The 17769-nt window shown below is 36.7% G+C and overlaps 2 protein-coding genes across 4 annotated transcripts in view; one reads left to right on the plus strand and one right to left on the minus strand.

Annotated features, from left to right (window-relative positions):
* RUNX2 (RUNX family transcription factor 2) overlaps positions 1-17769 on the minus strand; it is a 215120-nt gene that overhangs the window by 176421 nt on the left and 20930 nt on the right. The window lies entirely within an intron of this gene.
* SUPT3H (SPT3 homolog, SAGA and STAGA complex component) overlaps positions 1-17769 on the plus strand; it is a 254882-nt gene that overhangs the window by 1178 nt on the left and 235935 nt on the right. For all 3 annotated transcript variants that reach the window (XM_053937711.1, XM_053937712.1, XM_053937710.1), the window contains exon 2: positions 9374-9468. In XM_053937711.1, coding sequence (XP_053793686.1) covers positions 9374-9468 — 95 coding nt within the window. The remainder of the gene's footprint in view (positions 1-9373; positions 9469-17769) is intronic.

Genomic DNA, 17769 nt, shown 5'->3' on the forward strand with positions numbered 1-17769 from the left:
CACAAATGGATGATTTGCAATCAATGACTGCAAAGCACATATACATACAAAATATATATGACTGTGTTTGTGAAATGGGAGCAGGAACCTGATGTTGCAGACAGTGCAAGTTTGCTGTATGGCATGAGTGTTAGTGATTTATTATGAGACATTTGATTTCCTACAAATGAATCTGTTTCAAGGTTTGCAGCCATGTTGGTGTTTTGCTAAAATTTTCTTTTGAAGTCTTTTATATAACTCCCACATCAGTCTCTTTCTTGGTACAGGCCTCGCTTTCCCTTTGGCTTAAGGCAGCAGTGCTTACTTGGCAGGATGTAGTGCAGCCACCCTCTCTCCCTTTTTGCATATCTTTCTTCGCTGTTGGCCAGATCCAAGTGGTGTGGAAGGCAGTGTTAGTCCTTTTTTTAACTTTGATGGACTTTACATAGGCTCCTATTTGCATGTTACTAATATACAAATCATATTTGGTTTTAGTTTGGTTCCTTTTTATCCTGTATATTGTTGCTGTGTAGGTGGGGATGTTGATGGCCAGAAGTAGCATTTCCAACTGTAACAGGATAAAATTATGTTTTTTTGAAAGCCCTATCTCTGCTTGTGGAAAAAGTTAGTTTTCAGTTAAAGAGGTTCTTAGCTATGATGATTCTGAAGAAAATCTTGAGGTCTAGCCAGAATATACTGAAACTGCAGGAGGAAAAGCTTAAAGTTGTGTCTCTGAGAAGTAAACAAGAAATCCTTTAGTGGCATTTAACTTGTGATTTTCAAATCTATGGATTTGAAGACACTGCTTAAGGTTTCACAGGATTCTATGGCCTTTAGAGCCTCTGTCATAACCAACTGAATTACTCTCCTGGGCTCAGTTCTGGGTAGCACAGAAGGGAGCTGTGTGAGAGTTGATTAGTCAATTAGTAACTTGTCAGCATAAGCAAGCTGTAATTTAGCAAGCTACAAGTATTGCCTACATACAACAGCACAGAGCAACACTGAACATCGTTGTTGCTGTTCTGCTGTGATGCCCTCGAGCAGTAAGACCAGCTTGAAGGTGTCGTTCTAGGTCATCACTGCAAGGGTGTTCTGAGGCAGGAGGCCAAACCCACGCAGCCTAATTATACCACAGAAAATAACTGAGTTAATGCTCTTGTTGCAATTGTGAAATACCCAAATGTGCAGATACACAGGCATGTAAAGAAAAGGAAATTAGTTAGGCCTATGTTCTCATGGAACCATGCAGTGGTGACTCAGTTACAAGCTTATCTGGAGCTGATCAAAAAAATCTGCCTGTCAAAGGTACTGAAAATGGTGTTGGTTTGATCTGTTATCTGTGTTTCAGGTACTTGGCATTTGTAGTGCTACGTGGAGTCGTTATTAATTTTAGGTAATCTTAGTAAGTGTTCTTTTGCAAGCTATCACAGGTGAAATTTCTATTTATAAATAATCCTTGGCTTTTCTCTACCCCTGTATTTTGCATATGTTTGAAGTATTGTGTTTGATTACAATCAGACGTTCACAGAGTCAGCTGCAAAGTTTCTAGTTCACACAGCTCCTTAAGCCATCACAGAAGTAGCAGCAATGGAAAAAAGGGGCCAAGAGCTTGTTTGGAAGATGTGATTTCCAATAGACTTTTGCTGAAATGTGGGCTTTTTTACTTGAAATGTTATTCAAGCATATGATTTTTAAAAGCACTTAACAATGAAAAGCTCTGTTGATAATTCTTCTGATGAAGCCCAATACTGAGGCATACCTGGGAGAAATGTGTGTTTTTGAGTAAACAGGAACTTACTGGATATCATATGTGACTATGAGATCGCTAAAGGGGGTTGGGTGGCCTGAATGTTACTGATACATTGTTAGACGAAGTTCTAAAGTTTTCATGCTTTGACCTTATATTAAAGCCATGGCTATTTTCCCTGTAGTTTTACTTGAATTAGATGTTGAATAGATGGACAACAACGGAAGTAGACATTTTCTCCTCCAGAGAATTTATAGTTATGGTGGCAAACAGTGATTTCTGCAACAGGAACAGCCCCACAACAAGAATTGGATTTTTTTTTTTTTTTTTTTTTATAATCTTAGCTATAGATTTGGCTGCTAATTCTTGATGAGGAATTTTAGATACATATGTTGATGCCATAACTTGATCATATTCCTGATATGCTAGAATATTCAATTAAGGTCAGGGTGGAACTATATTATGAAGTGATTTTAATTGTATATTACATAGTGAATCAAACACAGCTCAGGGTGATGAGAGGAGAAGGGTCGATGCAATCAGTGTGATAGGTTGGGAAGATGCCATTTTGAAAGGAGATGAAGGTTTAGGCAGAAAAGTTACACCAAGGAAAATACAGTTTAGAGCTATTGATAACTTGGTTATGCTTCACAGGAAATACACCTCTGTTAGTAAATCCTTAAAGTTTATTTTAAATGGAACTAAAGGCAGATGGAGACCCATGCTCACTAAAGGAGTTGCTTGCTGGCCAGTGAGCAGTAAAACATATTGACAGGGCTAACCTGACCACTGCATATTAATACAGGAATGCTTTTCTCATCAGAAAAAGCAAAATACTGAGCAAATCACAATTGGGCCCTGTTCATCCTTGCATGCTGGAATCAAGTATGCAAGTCCTTGATGACTTGGAAGCTTTTTATTATCACCAGACCTGTGAATGTACCTTGTGTTTGCTTCACTGAAAATTGCCAGTGGCTCTCATGGGAAGGTCATGGCCACTTAATTGCATCTCTATACAATTATTAAATCATTCCTGTAGAAGGTTTGTAATTCCTGTGTATGAAGAAAAAACAATTGCTAGTTGAAATAAATTCAGGGTTATAGGAGTCAGATTCTGGGAGCTGTAGAACTTGGCTGTTAGTTTCAACTTGTTTGGTCTTTACACTGTTTTCTTAAAGTATTTTTAGGAAGGAAGGAAAAAGTCATTTTTGCTTAATTTGCAGTGCTGTTAACTGCCAATGTGGCACAAAGGTCTGCAAAAAAGTGTGCACATTCAGTTCAGAGGGAGGTGGGTGTATATATTGGATTCATTTTGTCTGCTTCCTTGTTAAAAAGAAATGTATCACTTCTGGAGAAGGACAGAGCTCTGATCAGACTGGAGTTGGAAACTCTGAGAAGTGTTTGTAAACACCTCCAGATGGGAAGGCAGAGCTCTCATGTAAAATTCTTCTCTGTATTTCCCAGTCTCAAATAAAACAGTCACATCTGTGTATTAGTATTCTTTCAGCAGTCCAGACCATTCTGTGGTCTGGTTCAGAAGAAACTTTAAGTAACTGTCATGTCTAACATGGGGATGGACAAATAGTAGCTTCAAATATGAGGCCATGCAGAGTCATTTGGAGAAAAACACAGCAGTTGTTGCACACAGTGGAGTCAGAAGGTTTTATTTTAATCTGAGGTTGCTTTAGAGGCTTTTCTTTCCTTGCTATGTCAGTGAGAAAGTTGTGCTTGTTTACTGTTTTCATGTAAGGTCTTCAGTAAAAGTAATGCACAAGGACATCAGGAAGGATTATTTTATGTTCAGGGATGTTGAACAGGACAGTTCTAAAGATAAAAATTAGGATGTGTGTTATTCTTTGGATGAAAATCTACACCTACATGTATTAGAAAATTTATTTTACCTGTTTCTATCAGCCGTGCATGTTTCTTCTCTAACTTCTAGATGGGAATGAATGCCTTTTAAATGGACAGGGGAAATTATGTTCAGTTGTATTCCTTGTATTCATGTGGGCTTTCCAGGCATGTTCTGTTCCAAGAGAGTGTCACGGTTAAAGATGAGATGCTTATTTGTCTGGGTGGTGAAAGCTGGGCTGTGCATTGACAGCTGTAAGATGAATTTTTCTTTCTGGTATACAGTTTAAAATAAAACTACCCTAAGAATTTGGTCTATCAAGTAATAAATGGAAGCAGCAGCAGCAGCAGATGTAATGTGTTATCCTTAGAATGAATAGTGCATGCATTCTGCTTTGTGGTACTTTGTTAATTAATTAAAAATGAAAGAAAGCTGAGATAGTAGACCAAGCTTTGAACAATATTCTTGTGTGCAGACCTGGTGCAGATATGTCCCTGCCTGCCCACAGATTGCTTCTAATCCTGTATTTGGTCTGACTGTTCCCTGAAAGTTTGTGCCTTTACTTTATCTGCTTGGCTTTTTAAGATGCTGTGCTTAGGGAGTATGAAAGTTATTAATCCTATTTCCTGTAAGCAAAAACATTTCTTAATTGTTGCCCATAAAGCTGGTAGTTTTTGACCTGAACAGGTTAGAGGATGATAAAGTAACTTCATTGTATACTATCAGTCATTAGTTCACATATGCACTGTACTTATCTGAGACCCTTTAGAGTGTTTCTAGTTCCAGCCTGCTTGAACAGCTCAGGAGTACTTAAGGACTTCACACTTAGTGTTTTAATTTTCAGTTAATTTGTGCTACTGGGAGAGTGGCTGACAAGCAAAACAATATTTATGCTCTTGTGTTTGGTTATGGGGTATTGGGGTTTTTTTAACTTTCTCTTATTTTTTATAGTTTTGATCATACACTCAGCCAGTCTTGCATGTGTTCAGCAGGGTTATGGCGTGTTTTTGTTTTTTAAAAGAATTGCAGTAACAAAAATCTGTATTTCCGGTAGTTAAGTTCTTACATCTCCAGTCCTAGAAGACTCTTATCCTATACCCTCTTGTCAGATGGTGAGGCCATGAAATACTCAGTGGTAACAGACTAGTTAATCTAATTACTCTGAAGTAGAGGGTGTGGAAACAAAAGCATTAATTTTGATTTTGTGTCAATTCATAGTTATATTGGTTTTTCTTTCCTTCCTGTTTTGTTTGAGTTTATATAAATGAAAATTTGTCAGTCTTTAAATTTTTGCATGGTTTTGGGTTATATGCAAAATGTGTTTTTGAAAAGAAAAGACTGATGTGATAACCATGTTAGATGTATGCTTCATGAATTAAATCATTGTTGTGGTAACTTCTACTCTGTGTTATTCAGTGTCAAAATTTTTGCAGAGATGCTATTTTTTTGTAATCCTGCACCTTCTTTAGCCTGTAACAGAGACATCAGAGAGAATCTCTGCAAATCCACATTTGTTTTAAACTGACCCAGTGCAAACTTAGGTTTTTTTTTTTTTTTTTTTTTTTTTTTTTTTTTTTTTTTTTTTTTTCTTGTGGTGAAGTGAAAATTGTATTCCTATTAACTTTTGCTCTTTCTGAGTGAGTTTAGATCAGCTGTCAGACTTTCCGTTAGAGAACTGTTCTGTAGTGACTGGGTGCATCTTTCTCCTTGATCCATGTGATGTTTCAGCAGTGGGGATTGGTGGAGGTGTCTGAGTAGTATCTCAAAAGCCTTGACTAAGTCTCTGTTGTTCAGCCTGGAGAAAGGGAGACCTCACAGAACCTTCCAGTACCTAAAGGGGCTCCAAGAGAGTTGGAGAAGGTGTGCAGTGATGGGACAAGGGGGAATGGCTTGAAGCTGAAGCAGGGAGGTTAAGATTAGAAAAAGAGAAGTTCTTTGATGTGAGGGTGGTGAGGCACTGGAACAGAGTCAGCCCTATCCCTGGAAGTGTTCAAGGCCAGCTTGGATGGGGCCCTCAGCAACCTGGTCTGATGGAAGGTGTCCCTGTACATGGCAGACTGTTGGAATGAGATGAGTTGTAAGAAACTACAGAATGGTTTAGGTTAGAAAGTATGATTTTGTATATACATGTACATGTTAATATAGTATAGGATATTGCCTTAATGTATAACCTTTACATCATCTGTTAGGAGCACTGGAATTCCAATTTTTATGCCTCTCTGCAGATCTTGAATAAATACATGGGTTATACAGATCACTTATTGATTGTAGAAAAGTTAGTGTAAGTTAATATTGCTTGGTAATTTCAGAGTGGATATGAATATGCAGGAGGGTTATGAAACAGAAATCTACCCAGGTATCTTACTGTGGTGAGAGGGATGGGCCTAAACCTGAGGAGAAATGACTTCAAATTTGTTTCCCTCAACTGATAATATCCTGATTCATATGGAACAAGTGTTTTCTGTTATGACTCTTCAATGTGAAAGACATAGAGATTATAGTAGATGCTTTTAAACATTTATATTAGTGTTTATATATACCTTTGAATGTGTGTATTTTACTATACATTTGGTTGCAATGTTTTACTTGGGAGAAAAGAATTTATAAAAGCTGGGCCTACTTGGATAGTAGGCCCAGTCCAAATAGTGTTAATAAGAAGTTATCTTCTTGCTAAAGTTCATGATTAAAATGCAGCACATTGAAATAATCTGTGACTTAATCTGAACATCTGAATTCATTTTATAGAATATGGCAAACAGCTGCATTTCAGTTTGGAGCTAAAACAAATACAATATATCGACCCATTGAAGATCACTGTAGGCTTTTCAGTTCCATGATAGCTGTACTTACTGAAGAAAATTTATTTGAGAGTGCTTCTGCTTTTGAATTATTTTTTATTTTTTTTTTTTTTAATGTCCGGAAGAAAGGAAATAGAACATACGGAGGATGGGACTTTGATGTGTAAAGAAGTTAATTATCTAAACCATCAAACAAAATGTGGGCTGTGGAAGTAATTATTGTAAAGGGTTTGATGAAGCCTGACAAGCTGTTGGTTTTTTATGTCAAGAAAATGCTGTACACCTGCTTGATTTGGAAGTTAAATTGTTTGGTTGCAATAGCACGACCCAAGTTTGTAGTGAAGCAGTAGCTGATAAGCTTTCAGCTCTCAAACCACTGAGATGTAAAGCCCTTCAGGTTTTTTAATTGAACTGTTCTTGTCCACTTGGAGGGCAGGAACCTAAGAAAGGATTTCCTCTAGAACAGGACATGCATGAATCACAGGTTTTAAATTGTGAGGAGGCAGCTGTGGAATTGAGCCCCATAGCTTTTGGGAATTTTGGGAGAATGTTTCATAAATTAGCAGAACAGAACCTCATGGATAAAGTACAATTTCTGTCATGGATGTTCAAAGAAAATAGTTATATGCTTCAAGTGATGCAATTAGTTTTAAAAAGCTCTAAATTAAAAAAAAAAAAACTCCTTAAATCTTTGAACGTTATTAACTTTTTAATGAATACACCGTTAATTCTCTTTTTAGGAATATTGGTATTGTGATATTGGCTATAAAAATATAGCTACTAAAATTAATCCTAATTGGTCCCAATCAAATGATGAGCAATAAAGTACATATAATTTCTAAATCTTTAGGCTGTTTCTGCTATGGTGGGTAAAAAGGCAACTTCCTCTTAGCTCCCTTCCATGGATATGTAGAGCTTTCCTATAAGTACTGGCACCTTTCTTTGTTAAAGAGGGTTTTTACTTGTTTTTTATTTTTTAAATTCACTAATTTGACTGTTTAGGTTAGATGACTGGTAACTGCTGATCGTGGCAGGATCCTGACAACACTTCAGCCTTGTGTGTAACTACTCATGTGATTAAAATCAGACTTGAGTGGGAGCAAACTGTGATTCAAGTTACACATGTGCATAAGTGCTTGCAGGATGGGGACCTAAATTAGAATCTGCCTGAAGATGAACTGAAGTCTGATAACCTACATGAAAGCATTAATAAAAATATTAAACTTCTGACACCCAGTTGGGTGGGGTAGGGAGGCTGTACAGAGGGATTTGGAAGGGCTGGAGTAATTGACCAAGGCCAGTTTTATGAAGTTCAACAAGTTTAAGTGCTGGATGCTGTACTTAAAGTCACAATAACCTTGTGCAGTGCTGCAGACTGGGGCAGAGTGACTGAAAAGCTGCTCAGTGGGAAAGGACCTAGGGGTGCTGGTCAACAGCAGCTGAACCTGAGCCAGCTGTGCCCAGGTGGGCAAGAAGGCCAGTGACACCTGGCTTGCACCAGCCATGGTGTGGCCAGAAGGACCAGGGCAGTGACTGTCCCCTGTGCTGGGCACTGCTGAGGTCATCTCCAGGGCTGTGCTCAGTTCTGGGACCCTCGGTTCAGGAAGGACATTGAGGGGCTGGAGCGTGTCCAGGGAAGGGAACAGAGCTGGGGAAGGGTCTGGAGCACAGGTCTGAGGAGGAGCAGCTGAGGGAGCTGGGGGGGCTCAGCCTGGAGAAAAGGAGGCTTGGGGGAAACTTGTGGCTCTGCACAACTCCCCTGACAGGAGGGGACAGCCAGGTGGGGTGGTGCTTTTCTCTTGTGTACAAAGCTATAGGAGAAGAGGAAACAGCCTCAAATGGTGCCAGAGGAGGTTCAGATATTGGGAGAAGCTTCTTCACAGAAAGGGTGGTGAAACACTGGAACGGGCTGCCCTGGGAAGTGGGATCTCTATTCTAGAGAGCAATCTTACCCTTTGAATTTTGAAATAGAGAGAGCTAGGATCTCTTACAGCACAGCAAGTTATAGCAGCATAAAGGTCGCTACTACTAATAGTGCAAGAAATGAGCAGTGCCACTCAACTGTTACTAGTGTGTAACAAACTAGAAGACTAAGAAATATAGTGAGAATATATCTTGTTTATCAAGGGACTTAGACATTATGCATTCATTTTTTTGAAGGGAAAAATGAAACTCCCTTGTACATATTAATGGAGTTTTCCATAATAAAATTTTTAGTCCGTCCTTTAGTAAAGTATTTTTTAAACATTAAATAGCTCAAAGCCATTTGACTTGCATATATTAAAGAGGAAAATATAGATTTATTAATTGCTTTATAGAATAAGAGTAAAATTGTCCTGGATTTGCTTTGGAGCTCTTGAATGAGATATTTATATAGAAAAGCTGTAAAATAAAAAAAAAAAGCTGTAAAAATATATTAAGATGGTACCTTCAGTTCTATGAGTATTATGATCGTGGTCGGGTCTCAATCTTTCTAATATATTACTGTTTTAAGAATTTAAGTTGTGTGTGTGAAGGGGTTGTTTTATAAAGGAAGTTTCTGATCTCTACACTCATAAAGTTTTAGCTGGCTTTTTGTGAGACTCTCTTTTACTTCTCTTGGCCTTGTTGGTGGTGGTGCGGATGTGATTTACTGGTGGTTAGGATATGCAGGAATATAAGAGGATGATCAGGCAGCAGAGATTCTGGTGTCTGTGAATACCCTCTATTCCTGAATAGTGGTGTTTTTATCTTAATGCTTTTCCACTGGTACTTTTTAGGATACTTTTAAATCGTTATTTTAGAATTAGCACGTTTCCAATACTTTGGTTACAGTAAACATCAACTCAAGCTTTCTGCTGCCTCACATAGGCTTCTTTTTTGCATGCAGACCTTTTACCTTCCATGTTACTCTAAATATCTTTTCTTCCTTTTGAATATCTAGCGTGAAGCATACATGTGCTCTCTTGGAAATGAAATACTATTATTGTAACTGCTGTTATTTCTTTGTTTACCCAGATGAGCAGCACTGTGGCCAGCCCGATGTCAGCAGTTGCCTCTTCAAGCAGTGGAAGAAAATCAACAAGCTTTACACTTGAATTGCAGAGCATGATGTGAGTAGTCCGTCAGACTGTCTGGCAGTATCTGCCTTGTGTATTCATCTTTTAGCTGATTTCCTGGAATGTGTGAGTAAGGGTGATAGAGGAAAGAAGAGCAGGTGTTAGTGATGGAGCTGTTAGTGTTTTACTTCTGATTTGTAAAACATTCAGAGATTACTTGGGTAAATAAAACCCACATCCTTTTTTGAAAGGAGAGTAAATGCTGCTGAATAAAGAAATATGTTTTTAATATTTACTTTAGAAGTCTTTAGAGTCCTGTATTTCTCAGCCCTTCATCAAAGAAAGCTAAGCTTCCAGTTGTCATAGATCTGTTTTTAAATAAATACTTTTTATTAATGTCCTTCGGTGCTAATACAGAGAGATAAACTGCTGCGATCATAATATTGCTGATGAAATTATGATATGGAATGTTTGTAAATAACTGGGGTTTGCCAGACAGGAAGTAAATTTGTTAAAAAATGATGTTACTTATTCTTTTAAATGAACACTAGATTCTCAGAAACCCAGGTTCAGGCTGTGATAGTATATGATTTTGTAATTTGTTGGTGAGAGTAAAGCTGTGTTGCTTCTAGACATGTGTTGTAGGTTTGCCTTCACTGTTTTATAACAGTTTCTCACCTGATTTACTGCACGGTGGGCAATAGATGCATAAGGAGTTACTTGTCTCCATTTAAATTCTACAAACAGCTCCCTTTGCAAAAGTGGAAGATGCAATTTGTTTTCAGTTAAGTGTCCTTATGAGATCACTAGATTGTTGTCAGGTGCATAGTGAGATACCTTCCACTGGTATATTTTTCAGTATAATGTAAGTAAGAGTTTTTTCTTGTGCATTGAATCTTCTGCTGTAGATGAGTACATTGTTACAGACCCAGTGTTCTACTGTATTGAGTTTTCTTTGGAAAGAGTAATATTACTGCTTTCTCTCCTTCAAGAGAATTCTGTTTGCTATTTGTTCACATCTATTAAGGTCATCTGTGCTGAAAAATATAACTGTTGTGCTTGGTTGAGAAAATTAACTGTAAATGTATTTAAAAAAAAAACCTTCAGAGTCAAATCCTGTTCATCAGTTTGGTTCAGTATCTGGGGAGCCTGCATTTTATTGGATTGTGGACTTCCTGATAAAGTGTTTTGAAACTCCCCTTCCCCGCCAGTGTACACACGATTCTGTCAGAATGTAGAAGTTATTGTTGGCCATATAAATGGAAGGAATAGATATTTTCCTTTTGCTTCAGAACTGGTGCAGTTATCCTTTGAAAGCTGTGCAAACAGATCATCTGTGCTCCAGAGTAACATATTTCACAGCTTCATTAAACTAGTAGGAACTGAGGAAATTCCTTGACTGCAGTGAGCACATTGAAACTTAAATTTTTATTGTTTACTGTGGAAAAAAAAAAGGAGACTTTTGAAAATGATAGAGTGCCAGGGATGAACCATGCAGAAAAAAAAGACAACTGTTTCCTTTGGCCAGGGCCATAAAATGAAGTTATACCTTTAAAAGAACTTTCTGTGCTCTGACAGAAACTGACATTTTTTATAAACGATGTGATTTAGGAAGTTACAGATTTTCCCGGTTTAGGTGACTTACAACAAATTCTTCCTGACATCTTAAGATCCTGGGAAATAGCTAAGACTGGAGCAATGCAGTGCAAAAAAGGTAACATCTTCTTAAAGAAGAGAAAATAGAGGCTATCTCTGCCTAATTTCTTATTGTCAAGAGAGGGGTCACAAATTTCCTATCATTTTCATGGAGTAATATGAAGCGTAACTTTAACTCACCCTGCCTTTCTCAACAAAACATGTGCATCAAGAAGATGAACTTTTGAGAAATAAGTCATATAGAGACATTAAGTGCTAATCCAGAATGTCATGTTGTAGTTTCTGTTGCTTTTAAAAATGGGCTGTTGGATTTTAGGGATTTAAAAGGCAGAAAGAAGAGAAAGTCTATTTTTGGAGTAAAACATCAAATCCTGTTGTAATCCAGTGGCATGATCTGGAAATTTCTGGATAAGAATATCTCATGGTCTGAAGGTGGTATCTTTGATTAGTGTATAATTTGCAGCACGGAAGTGTTGAGCCAGTGTTTGATTCCATGGAATGCTTAAATTTACATCTAACATTAAGCTTGTGAGTTATCACATTTAAGGTGAGGAGGTTATTCATATGCTACATCTGTTACATACACTGCAGCTATTTTTGAACCATGGCATTGTAAGGGAATGAACTGAATCCTGTTGTAGAATTGTGTTTTTATTATAGGCTCTGAAGGGTTTTTCTGCTTTATTTGAGAAGGCAAGAAGTATATAGGAGTCTTGAAATCATAAAATACTGCAGAAAAAGCTGTTCAAAATGTGTACAAGTTTTTCAATGTATACACAGATACTTTACTAATGAAATGATCCTGGTTTTCCATTAAGAATATTTAAGATTTGAAGAAATGTTTGTGTTTGTTAAGAAAAGAATCTGGTTTGTATGACCCTAAATAATACTGTGTAATTGGTGATACTGCATGTGCTGATTACCTTTAGAAGAATGCTTCTTAATCAGATTGCCATGGATCATGCAAACACAAGTCAATTTGCAGTTCACTACCTTTTTCATAGTTACATTTGGCTTTTAATTGTTTAGACCTTGGAATTAAATAATATTTATCTTACACTAATTTAAAAGAGAAAAGTGCTATGTAGAGCTTGCTTTGACTTCTACATCCTTTATTTGTATTTGGATTTTTTATTATGGTACCACGGAGTGTACAGCAGTAGGTGTTAATAATTTTAACAAGAGTTTTCAGCACACGTGCATTTTGCTGAGGTTTTTTTTTTACTTTGTTTGGCTGATCTATAGCCTGTTTCCACATTAACTGCTCATGTTAGGTGGGTTGCACTTAAATTAGAGTTCTTCCCAGTAGATTCACAACCATGCTGATTTCACTGTAGCCATTAAAATTCATAATTTGGTAGAGATCATCTATTTTCTAATATAAGCACTACTTACAGAGGGAATTTCTGGAAACCGTGACAGTCTAAAGACTTCTGGTGAGCAATTTGCAGCTACACAGGGAGGTTTTTATCTCCCCTCAGTAAAATGCCTTGACTTCTCAAAGCTATTTAGCTATCTACAAAATTTTAATTACTATGATCTGAAGTTTCTTAATTAGCTCTTGTGGTATGCTTCATACCCAAAATCAACATTTTATGGTATAAGGTTATAAGGATAAATTTTAATGGTGAAAGTATTGATGGAAACAGTGCTTTAATTTGGTTGAAGTCTTTCTGGTTATTGACTGTGTTTGCAGAGGTGAATATTAAAACAATAATACACATTGCTATGATATCAAATTACTGCTCCTAACTGATTGTGTCTTTCCAGACAGTGAAAATGTGTTCAGGTATTTCAAATGCAGTTCCTACTCAACTTCCTCCAGCTTGTAGCTTACACTCACCTCTGTTACACTTTTGTGTTGTGTTAGTGTGTGATATACTAATAAATTCTTCATGATCCCTTTTTCTTTATGAATATATTATTTATAATGTATTTTTCCATTTTTTAAACATTCAGCAAATTATGGGAGAGACTTGGTAAGAATTGGGCCAGTTCTTAAATCTTTATTAAGACTCTTTGAATCTGTCTCCCTGACTCTTGGGATATTTACGTGATCTGTTACTAAAGTATTTGAATGGTTTTCTAATATTGTCAATAATATTTCCCATTTTAGATTGGGTAATAAATATTGGTTCTAGACCTCTAGTCACTCAAGGAGTATCTGGAATAAACATTTTTATTTCAGGCTTGCAAATACTGCATGGTATTTCTTTTTCCGATATACAGCATGAGTTATAAAAACTATTTATTACCCGTTGCAACCTTGCAAACTCATCAATCAAATGAATTGTCTTTAGGGCTTTTACTTACTTAGGATTTCTCATCCATTCTGAGATGACAATCTTAAGGAATATCATTCTAAATTTTTGAATGTGCAATGAAGTAACAGGAAGCATGAACCTCTGAACTGATCTGTTCCCCCGCCATGTATTTGGATAACCTCTGCTGACTTGAGTTGGATTACAGTTTGTCCACCACTGAATCCCTGGAAGATCTCATTGATTTCTTCTAGTATCTGATGCTAAATTTATTTTCATTTGCAGGAATGAAAATTCTGTTTGATAACAATAGTTCTTACATATGGTAAAACAGTGTTTTCTTATGAGTTAGAAAGTTCAGAGAACTTGTTGCTCAGTGCTGAAGAAATGCCCACTGCATGTAGCGGTAAAGAAATGTTGTGATTCAGGAGCTGTGCTTTGCTAGACTGGTTTGTATTTGTGTGTTAATCCAGTTGTGAATACCATAATCACCCAAATACTTCAAGTTACTCACATTACATGCTAACTAAAAAAATAGATATATGCAATATGCATTTCAGGCTGTTTACAGGACCATTGAACACTTTACCCAAAGGGTTTCACTATGTGACTTAATAAGATAGCTTTTAAAATACATTCTCTGATTTCTAGATACTGTACAAAATCTTTGCTATTCTTGCTAGCTGTTATGGTCAGCTGGCTACTGAGTTTTTTATAAACATTTAATTTTATCTAACCTTCAAAACACAAATGGCTTTCTTGCATCTCTTTGTGACAATGGGTTTTGTTGCTGCAAGTCCAGTTTACATTTGTTAAACTATGTCCTTGATTATTTTGTAGTTTTATTCTTTTATTTTACTGTTACATCTAAATGTGTCAGCTTGACTCCCCCTGTGAGGCAGATGCAAATATGGGAACTACCATTTCCCTCATGCCAGGTTCCTCATGAGGTTTCACCTCATGCCAGGTTCAGTTCTTCCCCAGGAAAAAAAGTTTTTAGAGTGTTGGCTTTCATGTCTTAGGTTTCATGGAATGCTGAGCTCATGCAGACCTTGATTCTACTTGAAACAAGTAAATGATTATAGAGACTAGGGAGTTATGCTGAATAGACAGTCTAGATGATTGCTTTTAATAAAATAGTTCAGAATTTATCTAGCACGGAATGAGCATGTACTTGAGCTGAATCTTAGTAATTATTTATACTATCACACTGTATGATGAGATATGGTAGTATTTGCACTGTCCTGCTGTGACTGATACCTTATGGCTTCTTTTGGTTGTTTGTTTAGCCGGCTTTGCTTTGAAGTTGATCAGTAAAATCATCTGACTTTGGATCGTTTGTTTGGCATGATGGTGGAAGAAAACATCAGTAATGACCTGGCTGAGGGAGCGCTTTGGTTAACCAAACTGTAATTTGGGCCTGTAAAGGATTTTTCTATTCTGTCCCATACTTGTTTACCATATTTGAACCCAGAATTGTGCTGAGATTGCACTGTTTAAAAATAAATAACCAGTTTGGCCTACTGAGCTGAAACCCTTCCCTGCAAGCATATAGGGAGCACTTTCCCCCTTGGGTAAAGGTGATGGAAGGGCAGTGGCAGCAGATGTGGTACGTGGTTATCAGATCATGTGTGGCTGTTCCTATCTACCTCATTAAATACATGAGGCAAGAGTGGTATGAGATAGAAAACTAGGGCCAGAACTAAGTTTTCCTTTTATAGGTAGGATGAAATACAGGAAGGAAATTCATTAGAGAGAAATTACTACAGCTTTTTCTTTTGCGGATGTGGTATTTTTAAGCTTTTAAAGGCAGTCTCTTCTTTGCGCAGCACTTAGCTCAACAGGATTTTGCTGAGGAGGCCTGATAGGGTTTGCAGAACTGTTAATAAAAGATGTAAGAGCTGAAATGGAGTGAGTTTCAAAAAAGCTATTTGAAAATTCATTTTTCAGGCTTCGACATTTCTGTACAGCATTTAGAGTGTAGTTATTTTAGACCTCCCTTTTGTATTAGTGTAGTTTCATTTTACCTTTTAGTAGCAGGGTTCACTTGAAATACAACCTGAACTTGACCTTATTAGTGTCAAACAGTCTGAAAAACACTCATTTTATCTCTTGCTTCTTTCTCTTTGTTTTTGCTGTCCCTATTTATTAAAGAGCAAGAGGTGATGGAGGATCTTAATTAATATATTGAGTAGTACACACACATAGAGCAAAGAAATTGTTGAGTGTCTGTACAGACTTTTGAAGAAGCATTTCTGTGACTAATTTAAAAATTACATTTCTAGTCAGTCTGAAAAAGAAACACGAGAAGGATGTTTTTATGAGGGAAGACTGGAGATATTAATCTGGGTAACAGCTTTTTCTATAAACAAAATTAGCTGAAGTTTAGCATTAGTCTGGGTTATGTGTGTCTTGTGTTTCTGCTCTACTAGTACTTTATTTTTCTCTTGTCAGTTCAAAGTTAATATAAGTTTTGCAGTTCATTTGTGAAATCAGTTTTGCTAAGTATGTTTCTCTACTTAGTTTCTCTAAGTTTACTGTGTCCTTAGTTCTAATCAGTTTGTTCTGAGTTGCATACAGCTTCTCAAGCTTCTTGTGTTTGAAATTTTGTTTTGAATTGAAATATTTCAAGATATATGGTTCCAGTATTTTGAGCTTAGATTCCTGAAACTTTATGGTTTCAGGTTTTGACACGTTGCTTTAAGGTATCATCTAGTACCTAAGTAAAAGATTATAAAATTTGGAAACTATTTACCCTACTTGAGTGAAGACATATATGTTGTAACCAAATACTGATTAAGCCATAAATTAATATGATAATTAAATTCAGCATTTTTTTATTTCCCCTGTGTAATAAATTGTAATACATTAATTCTAGCAAACTGAACCTGAAAATCCAGTTTTGCTGTAACTGTGACCGTAACTGGCAGATGCTGCTGAAGTCTTTAAACTGCAGCTTCTTGCATTATTTGTAGTCTGTTAGTCACATTTAATTTGACACTATTGATTGTAAGTAGTGTGCACTATTGTTACAGGACATTATTCATCTATAAAGAACAGCAGTAAGGTGGACATTACAGCTGTGCTTGGCTTTTTCATTCTTCTGAAGTCATTCTGTCCCATAGAATTATTTCCAGCTGGATTAGGTAATTAATTGAAAATATACAGTTTGGATATCCATAGGTGACCAGAGTTAGAAGAAGGAAAGTGCCAGTTGCTCAGTGTCCTAGGTGACTGAGCACCTTCCCCATAGGAGCTATTTCTGGCTCATTCAGCTCTCAGCTCTGTGGCATTGGAGGCTACTGCTTGTCTTTTTAATTATATATTTTTTAAACTTTTTTTTCCTAAAGCACAAAAGCTGTATTATGCTCCCCAGATTTTGCTGGAGTGATGCTGAAGTCTGTCCCCCTGGTACATGTCCGTCTCTTCGGAGGTGCCTGACAGCCCTGAGCAGTTACAGAAATGTGCTTGTTTTTGTCTATCATTGTGAGTTCAACATAGTAATTTAGACTATGACGTTCTCCCTAAATTGGTCTGGAAGGTGATTAGTTTATCCTTGGATCCCACACTGGCTCTGGGACTTACAGTGAACCAGCTAAATAATGATGGAATATTTGTCCTCCTGCATAGATTCTAGTACTATGAGTACATAACACCATCCATTTTTTAAAAATGTAAATTTATAAATAGCTTTATTATACTCTTAATTTTCATCAGGTTAATCTTACTCTATTGTTTGACTCTGTTACATGTATAAGATATGTTAAAAAAACTATAGAATATACTACATATTAAATGTCACTGTCTCTTTATATGATGTTTAATTTTAAATCCCATAGACCAGTATTTGATCTTTTCATGTGTTCCTGTAGGACCTTTTTTAATGGCACATGAAGGGATTGCAGTGATTAGAAAGGATCCCACCTTCCCCTCCACAGCTCCCAGGGCTGTGAAGTAACTGAATAGTATTTCTTGCAGCTTGACTCTAGAAATGGTAAATAATAATTTCACAGTTGTGATAAAACTGGATGTCAGAAACCACAGTAAGGACAGTGGCAAAGTGGGAAGTGAGTGGAGAAAGGACAAGAAGGAGAATGATCTAATGATACGGGCTAATTTGTTATATGAAATAATATTGGCTATTTCTTTAAGATGTTAACGACCTGGTTTTAATTTTAAAAAAGAACTACCAAGGACATGTAGTTTGTGATTAAAGTTCTTTTTGCTTTTGTAGAAAATGCTGAGCAAACAACTTACTTGCTCTCTTGACTTGGTGACTTCTTTTGCTTCTTCAGTTTTAGGACAAAAATCTCTAAGGATTTTCTGGTGTTAAAAAGCAGCAGCTTCTGACCTAATGTACCCTTCTCTGAATGATAATGTTTCTTTGTTACTTATTTTTAGCTCAGATTGTTTTTCTCCCCTTTCCCCCAACATGATT

This window comes from Vidua chalybeata, chromosome 3, assembly GCF_026979565.1.
Source record: "Vidua chalybeata isolate OUT-0048 chromosome 3, bVidCha1 merged haplotype, whole genome shotgun sequence".
Classification (NCBI taxonomy): domain Eukaryota; kingdom Metazoa; phylum Chordata; class Aves; order Passeriformes; family Viduidae; genus Vidua; species Vidua chalybeata.